Source organism: Talpa occidentalis, unplaced genomic scaffold (genome assembly GCF_014898055.3).
Source record: "Talpa occidentalis isolate TD23 unplaced genomic scaffold, MPIMG_talOcc4v2.1 talOcc4.14, whole genome shotgun sequence".
NCBI lineage: Eukaryota > Metazoa > Chordata > Mammalia > Eulipotyphla > Talpidae > Talpa > Talpa occidentalis.
In genome coordinates this window covers 43,685,053-43,708,128 of record NW_023601433.1, presented here as the reverse complement: position 1 = coordinate 43,708,128, position 23,076 = coordinate 43,685,053, and the positions used below count along the sequence as shown (strand labels likewise).

Here is a 23,076-nt window from a genome sequence, read left to right as displayed (position 1 = left end):
TATTTTTTTCTCAGTATATTGTATTAGGAAATGTTTTCAAGTTGACGCTATGGTGACAAGGCCTCCAAACCTCAGTGGCTCACAGTAGCAAAGACATTGGCCCTTTATGAGTGCAGGGGACTCTTCTCAGCTCTGGGGCCAAGGCAGATAGGTGTGCAAGTCTCCACTTGTTTTTGAAGGGGATCCTTTACTAATAGGGGCCAGAACCTGGAGCCAAGAGAAGCAAGATTTCTTAGAAAGAAAAAGTATATCAGCATTGTCAGATACTTAGTAGACATAAAAAGATGTTATGTTCTTCCGTATATGGGTGTCTCCTTCTATCTGAAAATAGAACATTCCTATGTGGTACAATATGGTAGGTTATTTTTGGGGCCTGGGAATGCTCCAAAATTTTTCCAAATAAATGAGTAGTAATTATATCTTCAGAAGGAAATGTGTAAAGGATATGCCCACATTTCTATTAATTGATCTGTACCCTAGCAGCAGGGAGTTAACATTGGAAGTTCTCTAATTGGGAATATGTACTCCAGGAGAAGTTAGTTATCATATGAAGATTCTAACTAGGAATCTCCCTCCTAAGGGTGTCTCAGCATGTACCTAAATCTCTATATTAGAGAGTCCATTCATTAGCCTAAGGAGTACTACAAGTCATTTTTACTGTTAAGATGGGTAGTTTTCAAGTTGTGTAGATTGACTAGAGATGTTTATCTACTCTTGCTTGAAGGGCTGTAAAATCTACAAGAACCCAATAAGGGTATATCCTTCAGAATGGTATTCTTGACTTGGGATTTTGTCCCATTCTATATTCTGCACTTAATGAAGCATCCTAAAGAATTCTGTCACCTGATTTAATCAGAAGGTAGTGAATCCAGCTTCTTGAATAGTGTTGCCCCTATTTGAATCTTATCTTCCCAGTAGCTCCTTGGTCAAGTATTTAAAACATTACAGGGAAGAGTGATGGGCACCTCAGGACCCCCAAACCTCCTTGCTCTAAATGGGTTTTGTCATTAGCTGCATGAAGATAAACATACTCCAGAGCGTAAGACCGTCAATGGAAAATAACTTTAAATTTTTACATTTTTCTTAAAGATTTATTTATTTATGCATACAAGAACAGAGGTGTGGTGGGGGTGAGAGGATTCACCAGGGACAGAGAGGGGAATGGAAAAGAACTGGCAGATTGACTGAAATACACTGCTGAGGGGAGCAGTGGGCCAGTCAGGAGAGGTCTGCTGTGCCATGTGGGTCACCTCCCTGGCCAGGAAGTGAACTTGCATTGCAGTGGCTGTGGATAGCTTCATAGTGCTGCATCTTAACCCCTATGCCACCAGGGAGGCCCTGGAAAAGAACTTTAATATAATTAGTATGCAATAAAGAGAAGAGAAAGAATATAGATAAAGTAATTTTCACATGAAACACCCGAAGTTACTTTTTCCCTATGGGTAAATGCCCAGACAAACAGGGTTGGCCCAAAGGGGGCTACTGAGGCCCAAAATCTTGCCACAAGTCTAAGGCACCTTCTGGTGGGGACCCATAGGAAAGGAGCAGAAGGGGGTAGGCAAGTCTGGAAGGAAAAGGACAAATTCAAAATACAAATCATGATAAAGGCTGCCATTGTCATCTTCCCATAGATCTCTCACCCACATCTCTGTCACTTTCAAGTGTCTCCTTTCATGTCCCCCAAGGCCCTGGTACAATTCCTAAGCCTAGAAGCAGGCACAGCTTCTTTGTATGTCTCTCTGCTCCATGTGCCTCCTCCAGTTCTTCTTGATCTTTTTCTCCCTTTCTCTCTGTTTCTTCTGCTGCTTCCTCCTGTTCTGCTCCACCCTTACTTGGGTGGAGCAGAAAATCTGGAAACTCCTTTGTGTATGGATATCACACTGTTACTGAAGGAGAGAGAGATATCACACTGTTACTGAGTTTACAGCAGGTTGTGTGGCTATTTTGTGCCTCTTCACTGTGAAATACCACCTTGTAGGAGCATTTAATGGGAGGGGACCTGTGGCTCTTACCTTCATTCAACTGTTGGATTTTACTGAAATTTTCCCATGACTGTGGTAAATGACCTCTATATTGGGTCAGTTTCAGTGAAGGCAATAAGAAACCTTTGGAAGGGAGCCTTTGGATTCTCTGTTGGGGAGAACAGAGTCCCGGATTAGTATCTTCCCAAACTACAGAGTGGCTACAAAGTTCCTATGTATCAGGTTTTCAATTGTTATCAAGCCCTGCTCTAACCCCCAATGGGGAAGAGGTCTTGAAGGATGCAGGGAAAATGAAATATGTATGCAGACTTCTTACTAATATGCCTAGAAACAGAATGGCCAATCTGAAAGAGGATACATGTTGTCGAGATAATTCCTTTAGTTATTTCAGCAGCATCAATTGTTTGTACTAACATCTGTGCCAATTGCTTTACATGGATTATTTTATACAATCCTGGTGACAACTCCATGAGGTAAGAAGTAGCATTCCTTTCTGACAATGAAATGAGGGTATAAAGTTTCCCAGGGCCACATACCTTTAAGAAAAGCAAGTTTAGAAAATCAGATTTCTCAACCTATTATTCTAAGCACTGTCTTTTACTTACACCTGTGATGTGGCAAAGGACTTTTTGTTGTTGTTGTTTGCACTTTCCTCCCCATGTTCTCAAGCTTTAAGAACATCAAAGTTGTTTTTTTTTTTAATTTTTTGAGTCGCTAGTCTTTGATTTTTTTTTAAAGATTTATTTATTTATGCATACAAGAGCTGGGGTACAGGCTGGGGTGTGTGTGTGAGAGGATCCACCAGAGACAGAGTGGGGAACAGAACAGGCAGATTGACTGAAATATACTGCTGAGGGAAGCAGCGGGCGAGACAGGAGAGGTCTGCTGCACCATATGGGTAGTTTCTCTGGCCAGCTGGGGATCAAACTCGTGCTGCAGAGGTTGTGGATTGCTTCATAATGCTGTGCTTAACCCCTTGCCCCACCAGCGAGACCCAAGAACATCAACGTTTTTAAAGGTCTAATGGAAAAGAAAAAAAAAAACTTTATCCTAGAAACTTCTGCCTCCAAAAGATGTAGAGATTTTCCCTCCTAGACAATGCTGACACCTATGTTTTCATCCAGAGGTCACCAGAAGCCCCAGGACAGTGGAGGAGTGGAGATTAGGTTGGATCAGCAGGCCTAGAGCGCCCCCTCTCCTGCCCACTGTCAAAGCTCAGACCTATTGTGACTTCCATTCAGGAGTTAAGCTTGGGGCCAAAAACTGTATTGATTATGTGTGGAAGTGGGGTTGAAAGTCAGCATCAAGTAGATGGTATGTCATCTCCTGTCATCCAGCATTTTGTCCATTACCTTTTGAGCCTGTCTTCCACAGGGCAAGGTGCCCAACTGTTCTCAGAGGAAGAGAAATCAAAATCCTGAATTGTCCACTGTGGCATTCATGCCCAAAGAAAAATGCCTACAGCATAAATTTAAAATCCTGTTCTAAAAGTGCATCATTGGGAGGCCTTTACAATATAAGGTACACACAAAAGCTTAGCAAAAGATTTGTGTGTTACAGGTACACACAAAAGCTTAGCAAAAGATTTGTTTACAAGGGAAGGGGAAATGAGCAGATGCACAACTCAAGGAGAAAAGAGGGAGATAAAATCTTAAATGTGTCCTACCCATTCCACCGACCTGGAATCCCAAATGACCTGCTGAGAACACATGCTGCCTGACCAAGACAAGAGCATGAGGCGAGAAAGAGAGAGAGAGAGAGAGAGAGAGAGAGAGAGAGAGAGAGAGAGAGAGAGAGATGCTTTTATTTACAAATAGAGAAAATGGCTACTTAACTGCTCCCCCCTTGGGGATTTACTGGTTTGGCTACTAGAACAAGCTTCTCATAAGTTGGTGCTGCTTTTAGGCCAGCTCCATGGCCAGGCTTTCCAGAGCTAGGCTCCTGTTTTGACTCTCCTCTATATTAAGTGTGTCTTTTTATTCTGATTCTTTGATATCTTGAGGCCCTGCTGATCCTGAAGGAACTGCCCTACTAGGGATAGCCAGTTCCTGGAATAAAGAAAGGGCAGATCTGTAAGTGTGCCTTTCATATTCAAACCAACCAATCCCAAACTCACACCCCTTTTTACACTCTCACTCTCCAAACTTCTATCCTGTCCCACTGACCCAGACAAGTAGGGACAGTCCCTATGCCCCAAAGCACACCTAATGGTTCAAACTAGCCAATATTATGCCTGCAGACCCTTCCTGTGGAAGCCACAATAAATGTGATTTACTTGGAACTCTGAAAAAGCTGTACTAAAAATGCAAAGTAATTTTGGTTCTAATGTCTTGTTGGATAGCGAGTCATGTGCTACCTTTTCTACCTCTAGTAACTAACAAGGGCATTGACAATAGTGCTCAGTAGATACACAGTTGAACAAGCTGAAGTTTGAGAAAGGGAAGTGATTCTCTGATCTTTTTTCATAGGAACAGGGATAGCTGTGATGCTTAGGGGAAAAAAAATGCCCTTGTCATATTTCCTGTGCTATATACCATAGCATCTCATATCTTCCTATAAATGCTACTAAATTATAACTGATGTGGCCCTGTTAACTTACAGGGCCTTAGTAAGTAGCCCTATTAACTCCTTAACGAAGTTTTAATATATTTTTCTTAATATAGTTAAATTATATTCTTTCCCCCAACATCTCTTATTCCCCTTGACCCTTTTCCTTCCCACCACTTAAACTCAGAAACTCACTCCATTTATTATAGCCACTAGTTTTTATAAGGATTTTACTTTGTTGAATTACCCACTATATAAATGTCCAATATTTGTCTTTGTCATTCTGACTTGCTTTATTTATACATAATTCCCTTGACCTCCTTCCATTTTTTGCTGAAAATGGCGGCATTTCATCTCTCTTTATAGCTGAATAGTATTCTATTATGTGGATAGACCACATTTCTTGATCCAGTCCTCTGTCAGTGGGCATGTAGATTGTTTCTATGTTCTAGCTATTGTAAATAGTGCTGCAACAAATATTGAGCATATAGTTTTTTCTGTTGATGGTTTAGCATTCCTAGGATAGATGCCCAAGAGTGGGATTACTGGTTCATACCCTGTTTCCATTTTTAATTTTTTAAAGGTAAATTCAATTTCCATAATAGCTGTAACAGTTTATATTCCCACCAACACTGATAAGCTTCCTCTTTATAAATCCTCTCCAGCATTTCTTGTTGGGGGTCTTTTTAATGTGTGCCATTCTCCCAGGTGTGAAGTGATTCCTCATTGTGGTTTTAACATATAACTCTTATTGGAGCAGTGATGAACATTTTTTTGTGTACCTATTGGCCTTTGTATATCCTCTTTGGTGAATTTTCTGGTCAGATCTGCTGCACGTTTATTAATAGGGTTGTTTGTTTTTCTACTGTTGAATTGTGTAAGATTTTTATATATCTTGGGTATGTACCCCTCATCAGTTATGTAATACCTAAACATTTTCTCCCATCTAGTAGGATGTCCTTTTAATCTACTGGTGCATTTCCTTTGCTATGTAAGACCTTTTTAATTTAAGGTGATCCCAGTGATTTATTTTTGCTTTTATTTCCCTTGTCATAAGAGTAGAGTCACCAAAAACATCTTTATTCATTGATGTCATAGAACAGCAACAATATTTTATTGTTGCAGAACTTATATCTAGATCTTTATGTAATTCACTTGGAATTTACTTTTATGTGAGGAGTTAGAGAGTGATCTAACTTCATTATTTTATATGCAGTCTTCCAGTTTTCCCAGCACCATTTATTTAATAAAAAGGCTCTCCTTTTTCCCATTGTAGTATCCTGGCTGCTTTATCATAAATTAAGTGCATTTGATTTTGTTTCATTGATCATATATCTTATGTTTATGCCAGCGCCATACTGTTTTCAGTATTGTTGTTTTATAATAATGTTTGAGGTAATATGATACCTTCATTTCTCTCCTTTTTTCTCAGGATTGTTTTTGCTGTTCAAGGCCTTTTTATGGTTCCATATAAATTTTCAATATTTTTTGTTCATTTCTTTAAAAATATTATTGCTATTTTAATGGGGATTGTGTTAAATTTTTTATTATTTTAGGAAGCATAATCAGTTTGATTATATTAAATCTCCCCATCATGAGCATGGAATGTCTTTTTATCTCCTTATGTGACTAACTCCTTTAATAATGTCTTATAGTTTTCCTTATATAAATCCTTTTCCTCCTTCTTAATTCCAAGGTATTTGATTATTTTTGAAGTAATTGTGAATGTAATTTTTTTAAGTCCTTTTTCTTCTCATTTGTTGTTTGTATATAAAAATGCTATGGGTTTTTGTAATTTTGACAAATTACTTTGACAAAGTGAGGCTCATGTGGGAGGGCAGCCAGCTCCGAGTGAATGGCAAGAAGGAGCATGAAGAGAATGAAAAATTTTGACATTCCTTTGAAAATTTCACTTTTTTAAAGTAGGCTGGATAAGGTGATCTTTGGTCGTAAAACATGCAGAGGTTAGTAAGAAGGCAACACTACATATATTAAAAATCCATTGAGAAGTAGTTCCAAGTATAAGAGAAAAGATCACTATAAATTTAATTGTAAAGATAGAGATGATCATACAAGACATTTAAAAATAAACAGTGCTGGGGGAAAATGTGTAGAAATAAAATAATTGGGATCAATAAGTGTTATATATTATTAATATTACCAATATGAGGGATAAAAGGAATAAGCACATGTCGTAGCATCACAGGAATGAACCCTGAAAATTGTTAATGCATAGAAAAGGATTCATAATAGTAATTCCTAAATTGGAATTATAAATAAAATATTTAACATTTTGGATTAGGTAATCTGGGACAATCAATAAGCATGTAGAAAACTGAGAAAATTACATATTGAAGCAGAATCAGCAGAACAAAAGGAGTTGTTTGGGTAAAAGATTATATGCTGACCTAAAAGAAAAGAGAAAATCACAGTACAATTGACTCATGAATGACACAGATTTCAACCACAAGTATCAACTTGCACGTGGATTTTTTTCTGTTCTGGAGTTCCATATTCTCAGATTCAGCCACCCATGAGTGTCTGCTGGTTGAATCTGAGGATATTGATCCTGTGTGTATGAAGGGCTGGATATAAAATTATATACAGATTTTGTAATGTGTGCATGGGTACCCCTAATTCACTTCCCCCTCAGTCCCTTGTTATTCACGGTTAACTGTATTACTAACAAGCTCTTATTTAGTAAACAAAAACTGTACATCACAAAAGTATGTTTCTATATTGGGGGGAAAACCCCAGGAAGAAATGAGAACTTACCTCAGGCAAAAGGCCAGCTCTCACCTGGAAATCAGAGTAGTGCATACTTCTGCAAGAAAATGAGTACTATTTGTACAAACATACCTAGGAACTGTATATGTGAACCCCTGGGAGTGGCCTCTGCTGGGAGTGAGTGAGTTGTTAGAGCATCTTAGATTTCTGCTAATAAGCTCTCTTTTAAGCTAGAAATTTATATTGCATGTAAGGCTAGAAGGGACTGTCAGGGTCATGTAAACCACTCAGTTATATTCATTGGTGACTTGCAGCCCTAACTAGGCTGCCTTTGACCCATTGTTACTAATACTGAAAGATTGGAAACTCTAAATGTCCAACAGTTGAATATACCAGGGGTCTTACATAGCATAAAATACTGCTTTAAAGAACAGGTGGATTTTCATGATTTGATATGGAACCATCTCTGGGATATATTGTTCAAAGCAAATGTAACTACTGGAGCACAACAATGCATGTGGTATACTATTTATGACAAAAATAAAACTATGTTTTTTGGACATCTATGTATCTAAATTCTTAGAAAAATTCAGGAACTACATATTCAACAATAAGCTGGAATTGAGGAGGAGGTAGGTGGTGAAGGAGGTGTTTGTTTCATCAGTATTTTGAAAATTTTACAATGAAATGTACTGATGTGTTGAGTAATTGATAGTTTTTACAACATACAATTTTGACTTAAATTTTTTTAAAGATTTATTTATTTATGCATACAAGAGCTGGGGCCAGAGATGTAGGGGGTGAGAGGATTCACCAGAGATAGAGTGGGGAACAGAATAGGCACACTGCTGAGGAGAGCAGCAGGTGAGACAGGAGAGGTCTGCTGCGCCATGTGTGTTTCTTTCTGGCCAGCTGGGGATTGAACTCATGCTGCAGAGGCTTCTTTTTGCTTCATAGTATGGTGCTTAACCCCTTGGGCCACCAGGGAGGACCTTGACTTCAACTTTAACCTGTTATTTGTATTAGTCCCTTTGGAATACAACTCATCCTCTGGGCCACTTGACATCCTATCTTCTTTGATGCCTTTACAATTATTTATCTGTTTATAGATAAGGATTCCACATGAAATTATCAACACTTCATAGTTAAACAAGAAAATAAGAATTTTATTAGCCATTATTCTATGCTTACATCACTGATAGCAGTTATTGCTATGGAAACTTCTTTCCAAGTTCACCACTAATTTATTACATGTTCCTCTTTTTCTATCATAATTTGAGGATATTTCTTCATTCCCTTCTTCACTGTTGACTACCATTTTTTATAATGGTTCACCCATATGGTTTCTGTACTGGAATTTAGAAATATGGAGCCAGCGTGATCCTTTCTTTCTGGCCCTTCTTAAATTTTGTTTGACCCATTTCCTTGACCCGCTTGAGTAACCTCAGTCTCTGTGCTCACCTGCCTTCTCTGTGTGAGAATTGGATAGTCCTCTTGTTCTCTCATTCCAGAGTTGCATTTTCTCTTACTTGCTCCATTGAGCCATAGGAGAGGTGATGTGATAGGTCTACTTTTGTGTTAGCCAGCATGCCCACTTTTTCTCCACAAGTTCCTGCGAAATGTTATAATCAGGACTTGAGTACTTTAGAGGCATCACTGGCCTTTATATCATGTAACACATTTGGGTGACATAATGAAAAGATAATGGAGTCTGCTTTTTATTTGTATGAATTTGAGCAAATGGTCTAAACTCAGAAATTTAGTCTTGTTTGTAAAGTAGAAATAGTCACTCTAGGATCTGAAACTTTTTAGGACTATTCATCATGCTTCATATGCACAGACATATGCATGCATATGGTAAGCAACAAGTGGTGGCTGTTTAACTGGGTGTTTTGAACTCATCTACCTCCTTTCCAGAACCTCAGTTTCTTTAAACCACTAGATGTGTGTGTGTGTGTGTGAGATGCCTCTTGCCTGAGTTATCATTTCTTTTTTTTTCTTTTTAATAGTTTTTACTATTTATTTATTTATTTATTTATGCATATAAGAGCTGGGATGTAGGCCAGAGATATGGGGGTGAGTGGATTCACTAGAGACATAGTGGGGAGCAGAACAGGCAGATCTACTGAAATATGCTGCTGAAGGGAGCAGGGGTGACACAGGAGAGGTCTGCTTGCGCCATGTTGGTTAACTCCTTGGTGGGGGATCAAACTTGTGCTGCAGTGGCTGCATAGCTTAATAGTGCTGTGACTTAACCCCTTGTGCCACCAGGGAGGCCCTTGAAATATCATTTTGATTATTCTTTCATAGCCCAAAAAGTGCAAGGTGTTCCCATCTATGCCATTTGAGCTATTTTCTAGAATGCTTTGGTTTTAAATGTAAGGCATTAATATGGTCCATCTCTCAGAGATGGCCACTCTGAGGTAGAGAATCAGGGACCAGTGGCCTCCCTCTTTGAATATTACCAAGAAACCATCTGTGATTGAGCAGAAGCAACAAGAGATATTTTTAAAATCATTAACTAAATGGGATAGAGAAAGGAAACTCCTTTTCCATGGACCCTTCCATGACTTCTTATCTACCTCTGTCACCCCTGGCTAGCTGTGCCTCCTTTATCACATGTATTGGATGTGGCCCATGTTCAATCCTTCAGTGTTTTATGTGATCTATTTAGACCTCACTTGAAATTTCTCATGAACAGATTTCTTATAAACCATCATTTTTATAAGCAAAGTCACAAAAGCTGTCCATTCCCTGATATGTAGATGACATTAAAAAGGAACAGTTTGTCCACATGCAGGTATTTTAAAAGTGTTGCTGTGACAAAGGGAATTATGAAGATATGTCGCTGCCAGTATCTAGAAATAAACCATTTATTAAAACCATGAAATAAAAGCTTATTTCAAATAGAAGATCAAAGTGGCAGAGTCAACTTGACCTAAAGCCTATCAGTGCTACACTGTGAGTTTCTAGTCCAACTCTTGCCCAATTTGCAGTCACTTAACCCCAGTGTTAATTGTTTAGCACTGTGGCCAGGGAGCGTAGAAAGAGTTGTAGCAGAGAAGGACATATGTGAGTCCTCCATGAGGCCCCTCCTAAGGGACTCACAGTCTAGTGGAAGAGGTAAGTGAATAAGTTAAAGTCCAGGGCTGCAAATTTTTTTTTATTAAGTAGTTATTTTTTTAGCTAATATTTTATTTTATATAATTCTTACATCATTTTTCATTTTTGCACAATGTATACATTATCATTTTGGTTGTATTCCCCGTATAATTGTACCCCCCCCCTTATTTTGACCCTAGTCCTTCCTCTCCCCTTCCCTTCACCTCCCCCCCACCCCGTGGTGTGTCTCTGGTTTATAATTGCTTGTTGATTTTGATTTTTACTTTGTATTAATTAGTCCTTTTCCTGGTCCCTTATTTAGGTTTTCTAAATTCCTGCTATGAGTGAGACCATCCAGTATTTTCTTTTTCTTTCTGACTTATTTTGCTGAGCATGATCCCTTCTAGCTCTATCCATGTTGCTGTAAACTGCATGTGTTTATCTTTTTTGAATGCTGAGTAATATTCCATTGTGTATATGTACCACATCTTCTTGATCCAGTCATATATTTTTGGGCATGTGGGTTGTTTCCATAACTTAGCTATTGTAAATAGTGCTGCTATAAACATAGGGGTGCAGGTGCCAGGGCTGCAAATTTAAGTCTGTTTTACAGAAGAGGAAACAGTGGGACTCATTTCAGTATCTTTACCTGTATTGATTTCACAAGTTAAGAATCTTCTTTTTTTGGTAGTTTTTTTTAAAAAAGACGTATTGTGCTAACTTAGTGGAAAGCATAATCTAATATACCATATCATACTAAATAATATTAATGAATGAGACTATTTATAATCCAGGTCACAGTAACAGCTGGTGGTAAGCTGCACTCTCTCAAAAACATCTGGGAGGTGAGAAGGAGTTGTGTATCAGTGGCTGCCTCTAATGTACTGAATAGGAGCCCACAAAGGTTCTCTTCTTGGACTTCATTCAGGAGGACTTAAATATCAGAAAAACCACAAGGCCCATATCCAGCTTGGCATTCCCCCAGATGAGATGTTAGCGAGCGCAGTGTTGGGGCTAAGTCCCAGTAGCCACATTGGAAGTTAAATTTCTCAGACTGTTATCAGTAAGACCCCCTCATTACACAGATACTCCTACCTGCCCTATAGGTGCACTTATAACAGCAAGACCAGCATATGAGGCGTTGAAGGTTGGAATACAAGTACATTTGTATGTGGGATTTTCATCTCAGGAGCCTAATTTTTTGAAATCATTTTTTTTCAGTAAACTTTATGTTCTATCTTTTGGGTAGCCAAATTATAGAAAGAGCCTTAGAAAAATTTGAAGGGCACCAATTATATAAGGTTTATTAACATTTTGCTGAATTCTTCCATGATTTGTAGTGGATTTTAATATGATTATAAGATTTTAAAATATGAGCTTTGCTCTATGATTTATCTGTGGGTTCAATTGACAGAATTTGAGTAAATTATTCACCAGTTCATTAAAATTCAGTAGGACTGAAGGTTTCCATGAAATGCATTAAAGTGTCTTTTGCAAAAGAACTGCTGGTGGTTTTCCTAATAAGGCCTATACCAAAAGTGTACAGACGACAAATGAGATGTAAATTTTACATTTTACATTCTGTTAACAAGAATTGTTTATGTAAACATCAGTGGAAGAAACTGACTTTCAGCAAGCATCTACAGGATGGTGATTTTTCATCTCTTGGGAACATATAATTGACATGAAAATGCATTGCTGCAAGAACTCCTTGAGTCTTGTAATGATGATTATCTCTGTTGATTAGGGAAAACATTTTAGTAAATGGAGTTTTAGTTAACACTTTAATAAAAAGAACTATCATCATTTGAGAGTAGAAATTAGACCCTAAATAATTTAAAACTAGAAATGTGCTTTTCCCTCCACTGAAACCAAAATTATGTAATTTATTGGAACAGATGGTACAGAAGATGGTCTGTGCAAAAGAGCTGTTTCCCTTTTAGTAAGATAATTTATAAAAATGCTACAAAAACATAATGAAATCAGACTTAAAGGCTTTTATGTAGTCTAATTGATTCCACTGATTTTATTTTTCCTCCACAAAGCCTTACCAAAGTTAAATCTCTCCCTTGCCAACTCTTTGAGCACTTTTGTCTACTAGTACTTTCAGCCACAGTTTCATAACTGAATTTGTGAACCACTTTCTAATCGACGTTGTTATGGTTAAATAAAATTCCATTTTCAGGTTCTGTTTCCAGATATCTTGCCCATTGGAATTTCCTTCCTTGAAGCCTAGCTTAAATCCTAACTGTGATCGGCATCAGTCTTCTGTGATATGGGCCATTTTACTTAAAAATCTCCTGTTCTGTCCCATCTTTCCCTCAGCAGTAAACATGTGACTTCCTCCCGCCTTCTTTGTTGCATGAATGTGATTGGGCATGCTTTCTCCATCCTTCCTGTGATTTCTAGTTACTCCTACTCACCCATTCCAGCAGTAGCTGGGTGTGTAATTGTTAGGGGGAAATGGATGTCCTGCTACCCTGTAACATAATGACCAAATGGGCCCAGGAATGGATGCTTAGGACAATAGAGCAATGGTTCTTAACCCTTTTGAGAGTCTAGGCTTTAGAGTCTCTCCACAGTAAAATGCACATGTGTGTGGCTGTATAGTCACATACAATTTCAGTGGGCCCCTGGCACTCCCTGTCACTCAGTTCATAACCCGCATCAGACCCATAGTCCTGGTTGCTATGCTGAGGCTGTGCGTGGCTATAGCTTGCAGGCTTTTTATTGACCGCATGTATCTAGCCCTACCCAGGTTACAAGTACAAAGCAGAGTCTGGAAGGATCTGGGGTGGAAATTTTTCACCGGTATTTTTTAAGCAGGATGTATTTTAGAAATCAGATTTTTTAAATGTTTGTCAGTTATAATCACCTATATGAAGTTTTTACAGGATCTGATTTCACAAAAATTACATTTAATTGGCTTTTTCCTGAATTGACTTGTTCAGACATGTTAGTCCTCTCAGAATAAAGTTCTCCTGAGATTTTTAGAACAGTACATTCAGACTCACGCTTGGCTGGATTCGCTTGCTGATATTTGTTGAAGAGTCTCTTGAACTGGCTTCATTTGGGAATCACTCAAACACAGGGGAAAGTAAAACAGACGTGTGTTTTACTGGCCCTAACGTATTGTTTTAATGTATTTTTTTTTTGTGGAACTTAATGGTGTCTTGGGACCTAGAGAAATGATAATGGGGGGAAATTAGTTTCTAATGTGTAATTTAGTCAGACAATCAAGGAATTTATATATATTTTTCAGTTTAATCACTTCTTATTAATCCATACTTATATTTATGAACATTTGTGTTTTAAAATTATAATGATTCTAGTTTTTTCTTTTACATTAGGGAAACTCCATCTGTATAAAAATATTTAAAATTATTAAAGACAATGTGATTTTTTTTTAAATTTAGGACATGAAAGAAACCCAAACAATTCAGAAAATTCCAATAAAATATGTTAGTGTATTATTTGATTTTTAGTTTTGAAACTAATGATCATTATTGTGACTTAAAAAAACAATAGCAGTTGCCAGATAATATTTACAAGTATTGCCATAAACTTAACATAAATTAATTGGCTTAGTGAGACAGTGATAATGATTTTCCTGAGTCAAGAAGAAAAACCTATTACAGTATGCTGATCAGGTCAAAATTCTTTATTTATGGTCTTATCTCCATATTAGCTTTTTCCTAGAAAATCTTATGTAGACTACATTACGTATATAAAGAAAAAGAGGTAGACTATAACATTGAGAGCTGGGCTTCTAATAAAGAGGCACGATCCAGCATTCCCTTTATTTCCTTTAGTGCACCTGCCACTCACAGACATTGCATTAATATATATTGAGTGAATGAATATTTTCATGAATTAATAGCAAAACATTCTAAAAGACATGCTCTGTCTTAGTGTGGTTTAACTTCCTCTTCTCTTTTCTAATACCAGCATTTCATATCTTCACTGAGTCCACACCATCCCATAGCATCGTTATCACCCTCCCTCTGTTCCCACACCCTTCCTTGACAGTCATCTCTGTTAAAACAGTCTGTGAATATTTTGTTTGGGTTCATGAGTGTCATTGGTGTTTGAATAGTGTGAGGATCCTAGGGCAAAACGGGTGGGGAATCCCCCCACCAGTCTGGTGGCATTGTGTCCTCTGATGTCTAAGTGTGGCATTCACTCCTTAGCACACATAACTTCTGTTTCTACCTGACAGTGAATATAAAACCAGACCCAGATGTGTTGGGAGTGGCTGGTGTGACTTTGTAAAGAATAGGGGACTTGCCCAATGCATGGCATCCACTGTTGAATTTTACTGCCGTCATATTTCTATTAGAGCCTTTGAAGTATCAGACCTCAAGTATGTCTCTTCTAAATAGGTGTGGACAACAGACATACATTGTTTAAAAATGTTTTCACTCCCCCCTGGAGGAAGGAGTAGGATGAAAACAAGGTGGGTGGGAATTGTATGGGGACTATAACCAAGATGAAAATGCATACATTGTGCAAAAATGAAAAATGATGTAAAAAAATAAAAAAGTGAAAAAAATTGTATAAGTTTTAGATATACATCATTAAAATAAAAAAAAATGTTTTCTCTCCATTCTCCCTCTTCACTGTGTCACCTCCTTCTCCTCACAGGCTATGGCCACACTGTGCCCTTGTCCGATGGGGGTAAGGCCTTCTGCATCATCTACTCGGTCATCGGCATCCCCTTCACGCTCCTGTTCCTGACGGCCGTGGTCCAGCGCGTCACCATCCACGTCACCCGCAGGCCTGTCCTCTACTTCCACCTCCGCTGGGGCTTCTCCAAGCAGGTGGTCGCCATTGTCCATGCCGTTCTCCTCGGGTTTGTCACTGTGTCCTGCTTCTTCTTCATCCCGGCAGCCGTGTTCTCTGTCCTGGAGGATGACTGGAACTTCCTGGAATCTTTTTATTTTTGTTTCATTTCCCTGAGCACCATTGGTCTGGGGGATTATGTTCCTGGAGAAGGCTACAATCAGAAATTCAGAGAGCTCTATAAGATCGGGATCACATGTGAGTATGGGGGTCAGACGGCACAGCTGCTCTTTTTTGTTAACCTAGAAGACTAATGATAGCCACTCATCAAAGCCCTGATTGCTTTTACCCTGATAAGTTTTCAGTTTTGCCCCCTTCCCATAACTATTTCATTTCATCATGATTTATTTTGAGATCCTTAATACATGTCTTATGCAGACTTCCCCCACCCCCAGCCACCTTAGAATCACTATGCTATTTCCTACTAGTTATAGAGGCTTTAGAAAGTGCAAAAATCTCCCATACAGAATATATTTGAAAACCAACTTTTACTTTAAAAACAATTGCTCTGCTTTATTATTAGATATTTTAAATTCAAGAAAACTCAGACTCAGATGTAGCCTTTTACTATCAATCATGTTCTTTCATTTACCAAGAAAATCTTTTTTTTTTTTTTTTTGAAGATTTATTTATTTATTAATACAAGCACTGGGTACAATCAGAAGCACGGGAGGGTAAGAGAATTCACCAGAGCCAGAGCCGGGAGCAGAACAGGCAGACAGATGGAGGACACTGCTGAGGGGAGCAGTGGGCATGGCAGGAGAGGTCTGCATGCCATGTGGGACCCTCACCTGGCGGCCCGGGATTGAACCTGCGCTGCAGAGGCTGTGGGCAGCTTCGCAGCCCAGCTCTCAACTGCTGCGCCACCAGGGGAGGCCCATTACCAAGAAAATCTTAAAGCTATGGATGATCTCAGTTATCTGTCTCTTTTATCCATTTTTTTTTTCCTCAAAAAGATTGTATATGTTAACTGTCTTCAGAATTTTATATATGGACAACAGACATTATATGGCCAGTGATTTATCATTTTTAAACACTATTGAAACATTCTGTATGACATGGAAAACTTAGTAATGCATTTTCCAGAAAATTTATTTCTGAGTGTCCCTCTCTTTTCAAGATTCAAAGAATTGCTTCATTATGTATTGATACATCTAGTTTTTATTTCTGCCTCCTCAACAATTTTTAAGACTCAACTATGGCATGCCTTCTAGAAAATCGTAGTAGATAAGATACTCAGGCAGTCAGATGCTCTGTCTGGCCCTGTGTTGTAGTCTTAACCTGACAAACTGCTTATTAGTGGAACTGAATGTATTTAAATAATTCTATTAAGCCATGGGCCCTACTCAAGACATGCTTTGAACAGTGCCTGGCTGCTATACAAGTTTAGTAAATATTTACCAAGGGGGTACAAGGATGATTTCCTATTTTCTCGAGTTACTATAAATATTTTTAGTGTCCACATAATATCTCTACTATAACCATGCCTCTATTGCTGAATATTTAGATTGCTTTCAAATGAGGGGTATTATGCAAAAATGCTGCAGTGAATATTTTTGTGCATTTATACCTTTTCTACTTTGATAGCTTTTCAAAAAGTGGAATTGCTCACCCAAAGTGAACATAACTTTTTGTGACTCACAGACCATGTTGACCCAATGCTTCCTAAGTGGTGTTAGGAGTTTACACTACACCAGAATTATCTGGGTGTAATAGTTTCAGCGTGCCTGGGCTGGTATGGGGCAATGGCAATGAGTAGTTTTGGTTTATGCTTTTTTTCATGTTTAATAGAAAAAGTAAATATTATCTTGACTTTCATTTCATGTATTAAGTAAAATGTTACCTCTAATTTTTTTGTGACTTATGAAGTGGGCTCTGTTTCTATAATTACAGTTGCTGGCTCTACTTTTCCCTGGTGTTGTCTTCTCATAATTTTTGTCCTGCGTGTTAACTCCCTCAATTTTTCATATTATACTACATTATTGTAGAAAATTTTAATACTTCTTACAGGAATCATGAGTTTTTAAGGCAAACTATGTATTGCACGTGCTGAATGAAACAAACAAATATCCCAAAGGCGTATTTGTTACTTTGTGCACAGGATAATGTCCCATAGCTTTTGCCTGAAATCTTAGGTATTTTGTTAGTGCTTAATGTTTGACATAATAATGGATAAAGAAAAGGAGGGGATTTGTCAATTAGTGTAACAACATCATTGCTATTTCTAAAGTAAGCTCTATTCTTATAAAAAATAACCAAATTACAAAGAGGATACTGTATCACTTTGCATTCCTGAGATAATCAGCCTCTTTATTCCTATTATGCTAGGAATTCTATCTTCCCTATTTCATTATTTTCTGGAAATATTTTTCAAACATAAAGTTGGGATTTTGCTATTAGAATTTTTACTTTCACTTTCCTGTTCCTTTCCACGCTGAATTTTTTTTTTTCTGGAAACATTTTAGATATATCAGAAATGACTTAAAATCACTATTTTTCCATCATAGACTCCAAAGGATGATACTTCACCTGAACCAACAGGTTATTTTCTATTTTGGGGTAGGAAACTGTTAGAGTTGCTCAATAAATGGTTCATGTGCCTATTTCCTAAATGACTGCATGCAGGGGAAAACTTAATTTGTGGCTGCATCTCGAAGAAAGTATAAATAGCCACCTTTAAAAATGACCTTTTAAAAAAAGTTTACTGACATAACATTGATTTATAACATTATATAGGTTTTAGGGGTGCATCATTATAAGTCAACATCTGTATATACTACAGTCTGTTCACCATTAAAAATAATTCTATCCTTTGCCATACAGTTTTGTTTTATTTAGTTCATTTGTTTTGTTTCTTTATGTGTCATCACTCAAATGTTGGGTGATATCCTTTTTATTATCTACATTGATCTTAAAGGAATTTTTGTTCCAGATTAAATTTGTAATTTCTGATGCTAAACTTCTAATTGTGTAGTGAAAATAATGGTGAGTGTAATGAGTGCTAAAAAATAAGTGCCTCACTTCGTTCTGAGCCCTTTTGATATGTCAGAACCTGTCTAAAATATCCCTGATTTTTTGAGAGGCACTGATTATGAGGTGAGGGGGAAGGGCTCTCTCCTTGAAGATGACTTTGGGTGAGTATGTCCTCTCTTCCTAACAGTGCTGCATCAGCCCCAGCTTTCTATTTTTTCTCCAGAACTGCACCATATGATTCTGGATAGCCCAAGTTGGTAGAAGGTGAGGTCATCCATAATTTGTTCCTGGGTACTCCCTCTCAAGTCTTAGAATCCAAAACATTCCAAACAATTAGGAAAGTGGCCATGAAGGTGCCTGTCCACACACCCTCCTCTTACATGAGACCTTGTCATTTTTCCCACACAGGTTACCTGCTACTTGGCCTTATTGCCATGTTGGTAGTTCTGGAGACCTTCTGTGAACTCCATGAGCTGAAGAAATTCAGGAAAATGTTCTACGTGAAGAAGGACAAGGATGAGGACCAGGCACACATCATAGAGCACGACCAGCTGTCCTTCTCCTCCATCACAGACCAGGCAGCCGGCATGAAGGAGGACCAGAAGCAGAGCGAGCCTTTCGTGGATGCTCAGTCACCCGACTGCTCTGATGGCTCCGTGAACCATTAAGCTTAGGGCTTTGCTACATCGCCCTGGAGCTCCGGGGCAGGGAGGGACAAGATTATTTTTGTTCGTTTTTATAAGAATGTAAAAGCTGAGGTGGTGTTTTTACGAATATATGTTGTTTGCAATATATATTTAAAAAAGGAAGATTTTACTCTGGAGGAATGTTAAATATCTGAAGAAATGCAATAGGTTCCTATGACAAAGTTATCTAGACTTATAAGTGAAAAAATACTTGAATGCTGCTATGGATAGAAGCAGATTTTATACTTTAAATTGGGGACTTTGGGGTTTACATTTAAATCAGTTAGCTGGTGGCTCAATAGCAACATTTATATTTACAAGCAAGAAAAGCATAGAGATGTGTTTTATAAATAAGTTTATGTGTACTGGCTTGCATGTGCCCAAACAAAATCCTTATTTTTGTAGAATCTAAGTTAAACCTACTATTTATAATGAATAGGTAACCACTAACAATGTATATATGAAGTATAAATATGTTTATAACCTGTATATAAGGCTTAGTTCACCGGTTCCCAGCATACTCTTAATCCAAGGTTGTAGATATCTTTTCTTTTGATTTCTCTTTTTACTAAATAATCAAGAGTTGCTATAATAAAGTAGGGGAATAATACAGTTGAGTGAATTATTCTAGTATTCTTCTACAATGAATGTTTCTACCCTCTTGCAGTAGTATGATATCAGACATCTAAAGTATTTGTAAGCATTTTTCTGGAGTTGAACAGGTAATGTAGAATATGAGCTGTAAAAAAGACCAAGACATTTTGTTTTGAAAACACATTGTGATACGCAGCTACCTAGTAATAAAGCCCAGATCATAAATTCAGAAGCCAAAAGGAACGGATTCTGTCAAACTGATCAGAGATTTTTTTAATTTATAAATTGATATAAATAAAAATCATAGCTTGTTGCAACCTTATGCTTTACTATATCAAGAAAATTTTTCCTCCATATAGATAATATGTATATACTCCTGTAGAAAAACCATAAATGCAATAGTAAAGTGATATACCTAGGGCACAACTAAGAATTTCAGAAAAGAAAATTAGAACCTGCATAATAATTAATGCTCAGTGACCTGCTAACTGAGTCTCATTTCCAGGTCTTTGTGACAGTCACTGTCCTACTGATGAACCACCCAATCAGAACCTCCGTGCATTTGGGAACTTACTCAGTAACTGCCACACCTTCTGTGTTACCTGCCCCCCTGGCATACCACTCCCAGCCCTGTCCTGACCACTGCTGCATTAGCCTCACACCTGTACCCTGGCTTATAACAGGGTTCTTCTTAATTGTATAAAATCCCATCTCATCTCAGAGCAACAAAACTTCGACTTCATATCTCCCTGGTATTCTGTAGGGTGAACTGTCATCAGCACATCCTTTCCAGTGTTTAATTCCCACAATAGTGTTCTGTTCCCCCAAATCTTGGTCATGCTGCCCCATCAGCACGTTTCTCTCTATTCCATGCTGACTTCATCTCCGCAGTGGAAAGTGGCTCTCATGCAGGATAGATCATTGATGAAGGCATGAACAGAGAGACCCCACAGAGAATAGGAACATGCATCATGAATGTGACCAGGTCTAGAAGGTTCACAACGCTGAAGAATATAAACCACAGAAATGTTGGATTATCCAGTAGTGTCATTGTAGTTTTTCTGTAGGAAAAGACTGGAATGCCCCCCTGCTACTTGATTCCTACACGAGAGGGGTGTGCAAAATACAGGAAATGAGGACGTACATAAATAGAAAATTCTGAATCAAGATGTCTGTCATTAATAAGTAACAGAGTGCCAGGCACTGAATTTTCACAGCATTCATGAATCTGCAGAGAACACCCTAAACCCTCATGCCCTTCAGACTGTCTTTGTTGTTTTTAATGTGAAGTGTCAGGTACAAAAATGGAGCAAATTTTGCCTCCTGCACCCAGTCAGATAGAAAGTGTAAGGGAGGATGTCCTTGAACTTGCTTTTTGTCACAGACTGATGGAAAGATTCTGCTCTGTGGTCCTGAGGGGGAGTGATCTGGGTCATCCAAAGAACAGAAGCAGCGTCCCTTCAGGGGACAGCGGGGAAGTGGGAGGCAGGCCAGGGCAGTGTTCACGATGGTACCCACTCACTGGTTGAAAGTGAGAGTATATAGAATGGAGTTGAAAGTGAATACTGGAGACAAGAGTTCTGAGTAGAGTATCAGCTCTTGGGCAGGACCCAGCTCTTGGGCAGAAGTTTTCTAGATTGCATTGATAACCTTGCAAAGTGCCCACCGCTGCAGCAGAAATCATTATTGCAGTTGTCAACCCTCCTGGCCTCCAGACCAGCAACTTTAAAGTGTCCCCTTGGGGACAGCTGCCAGAGCTGGGGTTGTAGTACCTGTGGGAGGTACTGACACACTGTAGCAAAGTCAAGGTTGAATGCAAAGGTAGGGTCTCCTTGCCTACATTCTCCTCTAGCTTCAGCAGTGGTGGTCCTCCAGCTCCAGCAGTGGTGCAGGACAGGCCGATGCAGTGGTGCAGGGTAAACCAGACACATGCAGTGAGGCTGATTCAGTAAGGCATGAGGAGTCCATCTCCTCTAGCTAAAAGAGGTGTGCAAAAAGCCATCCTCACACTCTGGCTCCAGGAAAGCACAAAAAGGTGCCAGTAGTGCCTCAGTTCCTGGAGAAAGTTCCTGCACACCCTTTCTCTCCTGGTAAGTGCTTTAAGGTTTGATGAGTATCCTTTATGTAAGACTCGGATGCTTTTCATATTGCACCTTTGTACTGGGTCCCAGTTGAGTCTGCATGCTTGTCTGTTAAAGTCAGATCCTGTGACCCACACTGCCTCTTGGTCTCCTGTGTGCAAGCCCCTGTGGTTTTTAAAGCTAGGTGTTTGGGGAGGATCTGTTCCTCTGGTGCAGGTGTGGGGTTCCTCTGGTCGAGTATGGTGTGGAACATGAACCCCTAAGTCCTTAGGGAGAGAGATTGGAGAGATTAGGAGAGAGATTGCATTGGTAAAAACCTTGCAAAGTGCCTGCCGTTACAGCAGAAATCATTATTGCAGTTGTCAACCCTCCTGGCCTATCATCTTTCTGAAAAGATGATGCATGCAAGCCCTTTAGGTGAAGCAAAAGGTATTATTTTTTGCTGAAGATAATTTCCCAGACATCTCACTTATCTATTAGGTGTTGTCAGACAACCTCAGCTTTCTAAAGTACAGTAAGGAACCCAGAAGTAAATGAAAATGCTTTTAAGTGTTTTTCCCAACCTGGCAATAAATCACACTTAGTAAAATATAAGTCCCCTCTTTGCCTTACTCAGACATACGCATACTTACTTTACCCACATTTCTAAAAAATGTCTCTGCTTTCCCCATCCACAGAAAAGAAAGGAGAGTATTGCTACCCAAGAGTTTTTAAATTTTGTGTTAGCACAGTTTTCATGCTACAACTTTTGGTGGCTCATGTTCAAAAAATGTTTCAGTGCATGTTGACAACAATTAGCATTCAATCCCTTAGGCAGCTGGTGTGATCCTGTGCAAGCACCCCGAGTTCCTGCACCCGCCCTGGCCTCCCATGTCACTTAAAGTCTGAGAAAACCAGTTTGCTGCCTGCCCACCCTGTTGTGTACTTGAAAGGAAAAATGATCGCATCCTCCAAGAACATGACAACTTCTCTCATTGCTAGCAAGTTTTATCTATTCTAAGTCAAATGGCAGGACATACTCAGGTCAATATGATTGTAAAAGTATGAATACTTGTGGAAAAAATATTTGCTTGGTGACCTGTGTGGGGTTAGTGAATCCAAGGCACTCTGCCACCCTCATTGAGAACTGTGGGTTAGCTGCTAGTAAGAACATAGAGACAGAAAAAAAGAAAAAGAACCACCTCCAGAGCTCTCATTGGCAGGAGCAAATAGACCCCCAGGCCAGCACAGTATTTCTTTTTTATTATTTCAACAATTTTCATAATAACATTAATCATTTTAATATGTTCTAAATAAGAGAATGGGGAAAATTAAGATGTATTTCCATACAAAATGTTTACAATTTGTTTTACAAAGCTTGCTTTTTCCATGCTAATTTTTATTGTCTAGAAAAATCTTTGTCTAAGCCTCTTATTTCCCAGCGTGAGCTAGCATGGTGATGCCTACAGCCTGCCCATCATTTACTCACGAAGACCACACTATGGCTTTAATCTGTAAATGAACCCTATTCCTATATATTTATTGCTAGTTGAAGAAATCAGT

At 38.6% G+C, this 23,076-nt stretch overlaps 1 protein-coding gene across 1 annotated transcript in view; it reads left to right on the top strand.

Annotated features, from left to right (window-relative positions):
- KCNK1 (potassium two pore domain channel subfamily K member 1) overlaps positions 1-22,852 on the top strand; it is a 59,821-nt gene extending 36,969 nt beyond the window's left edge. Inside the window, exons 2-3 of the mRNA XM_037510410.2 lie at positions 15,003-15,398; positions 18,582-22,852. Of these exons, the coding sequence (XP_037366307.1) occupies positions 15,003-15,398; positions 18,582-18,841 (656 nt within the window). The 3' untranslated portion in view covers positions 18,842-22,852. The remainder of the gene's footprint in view (positions 1-15,002; positions 15,399-18,581) is intronic.
- The last annotated feature ends 224 nt before the right edge of the window (positions 22,853-23,076 follow it).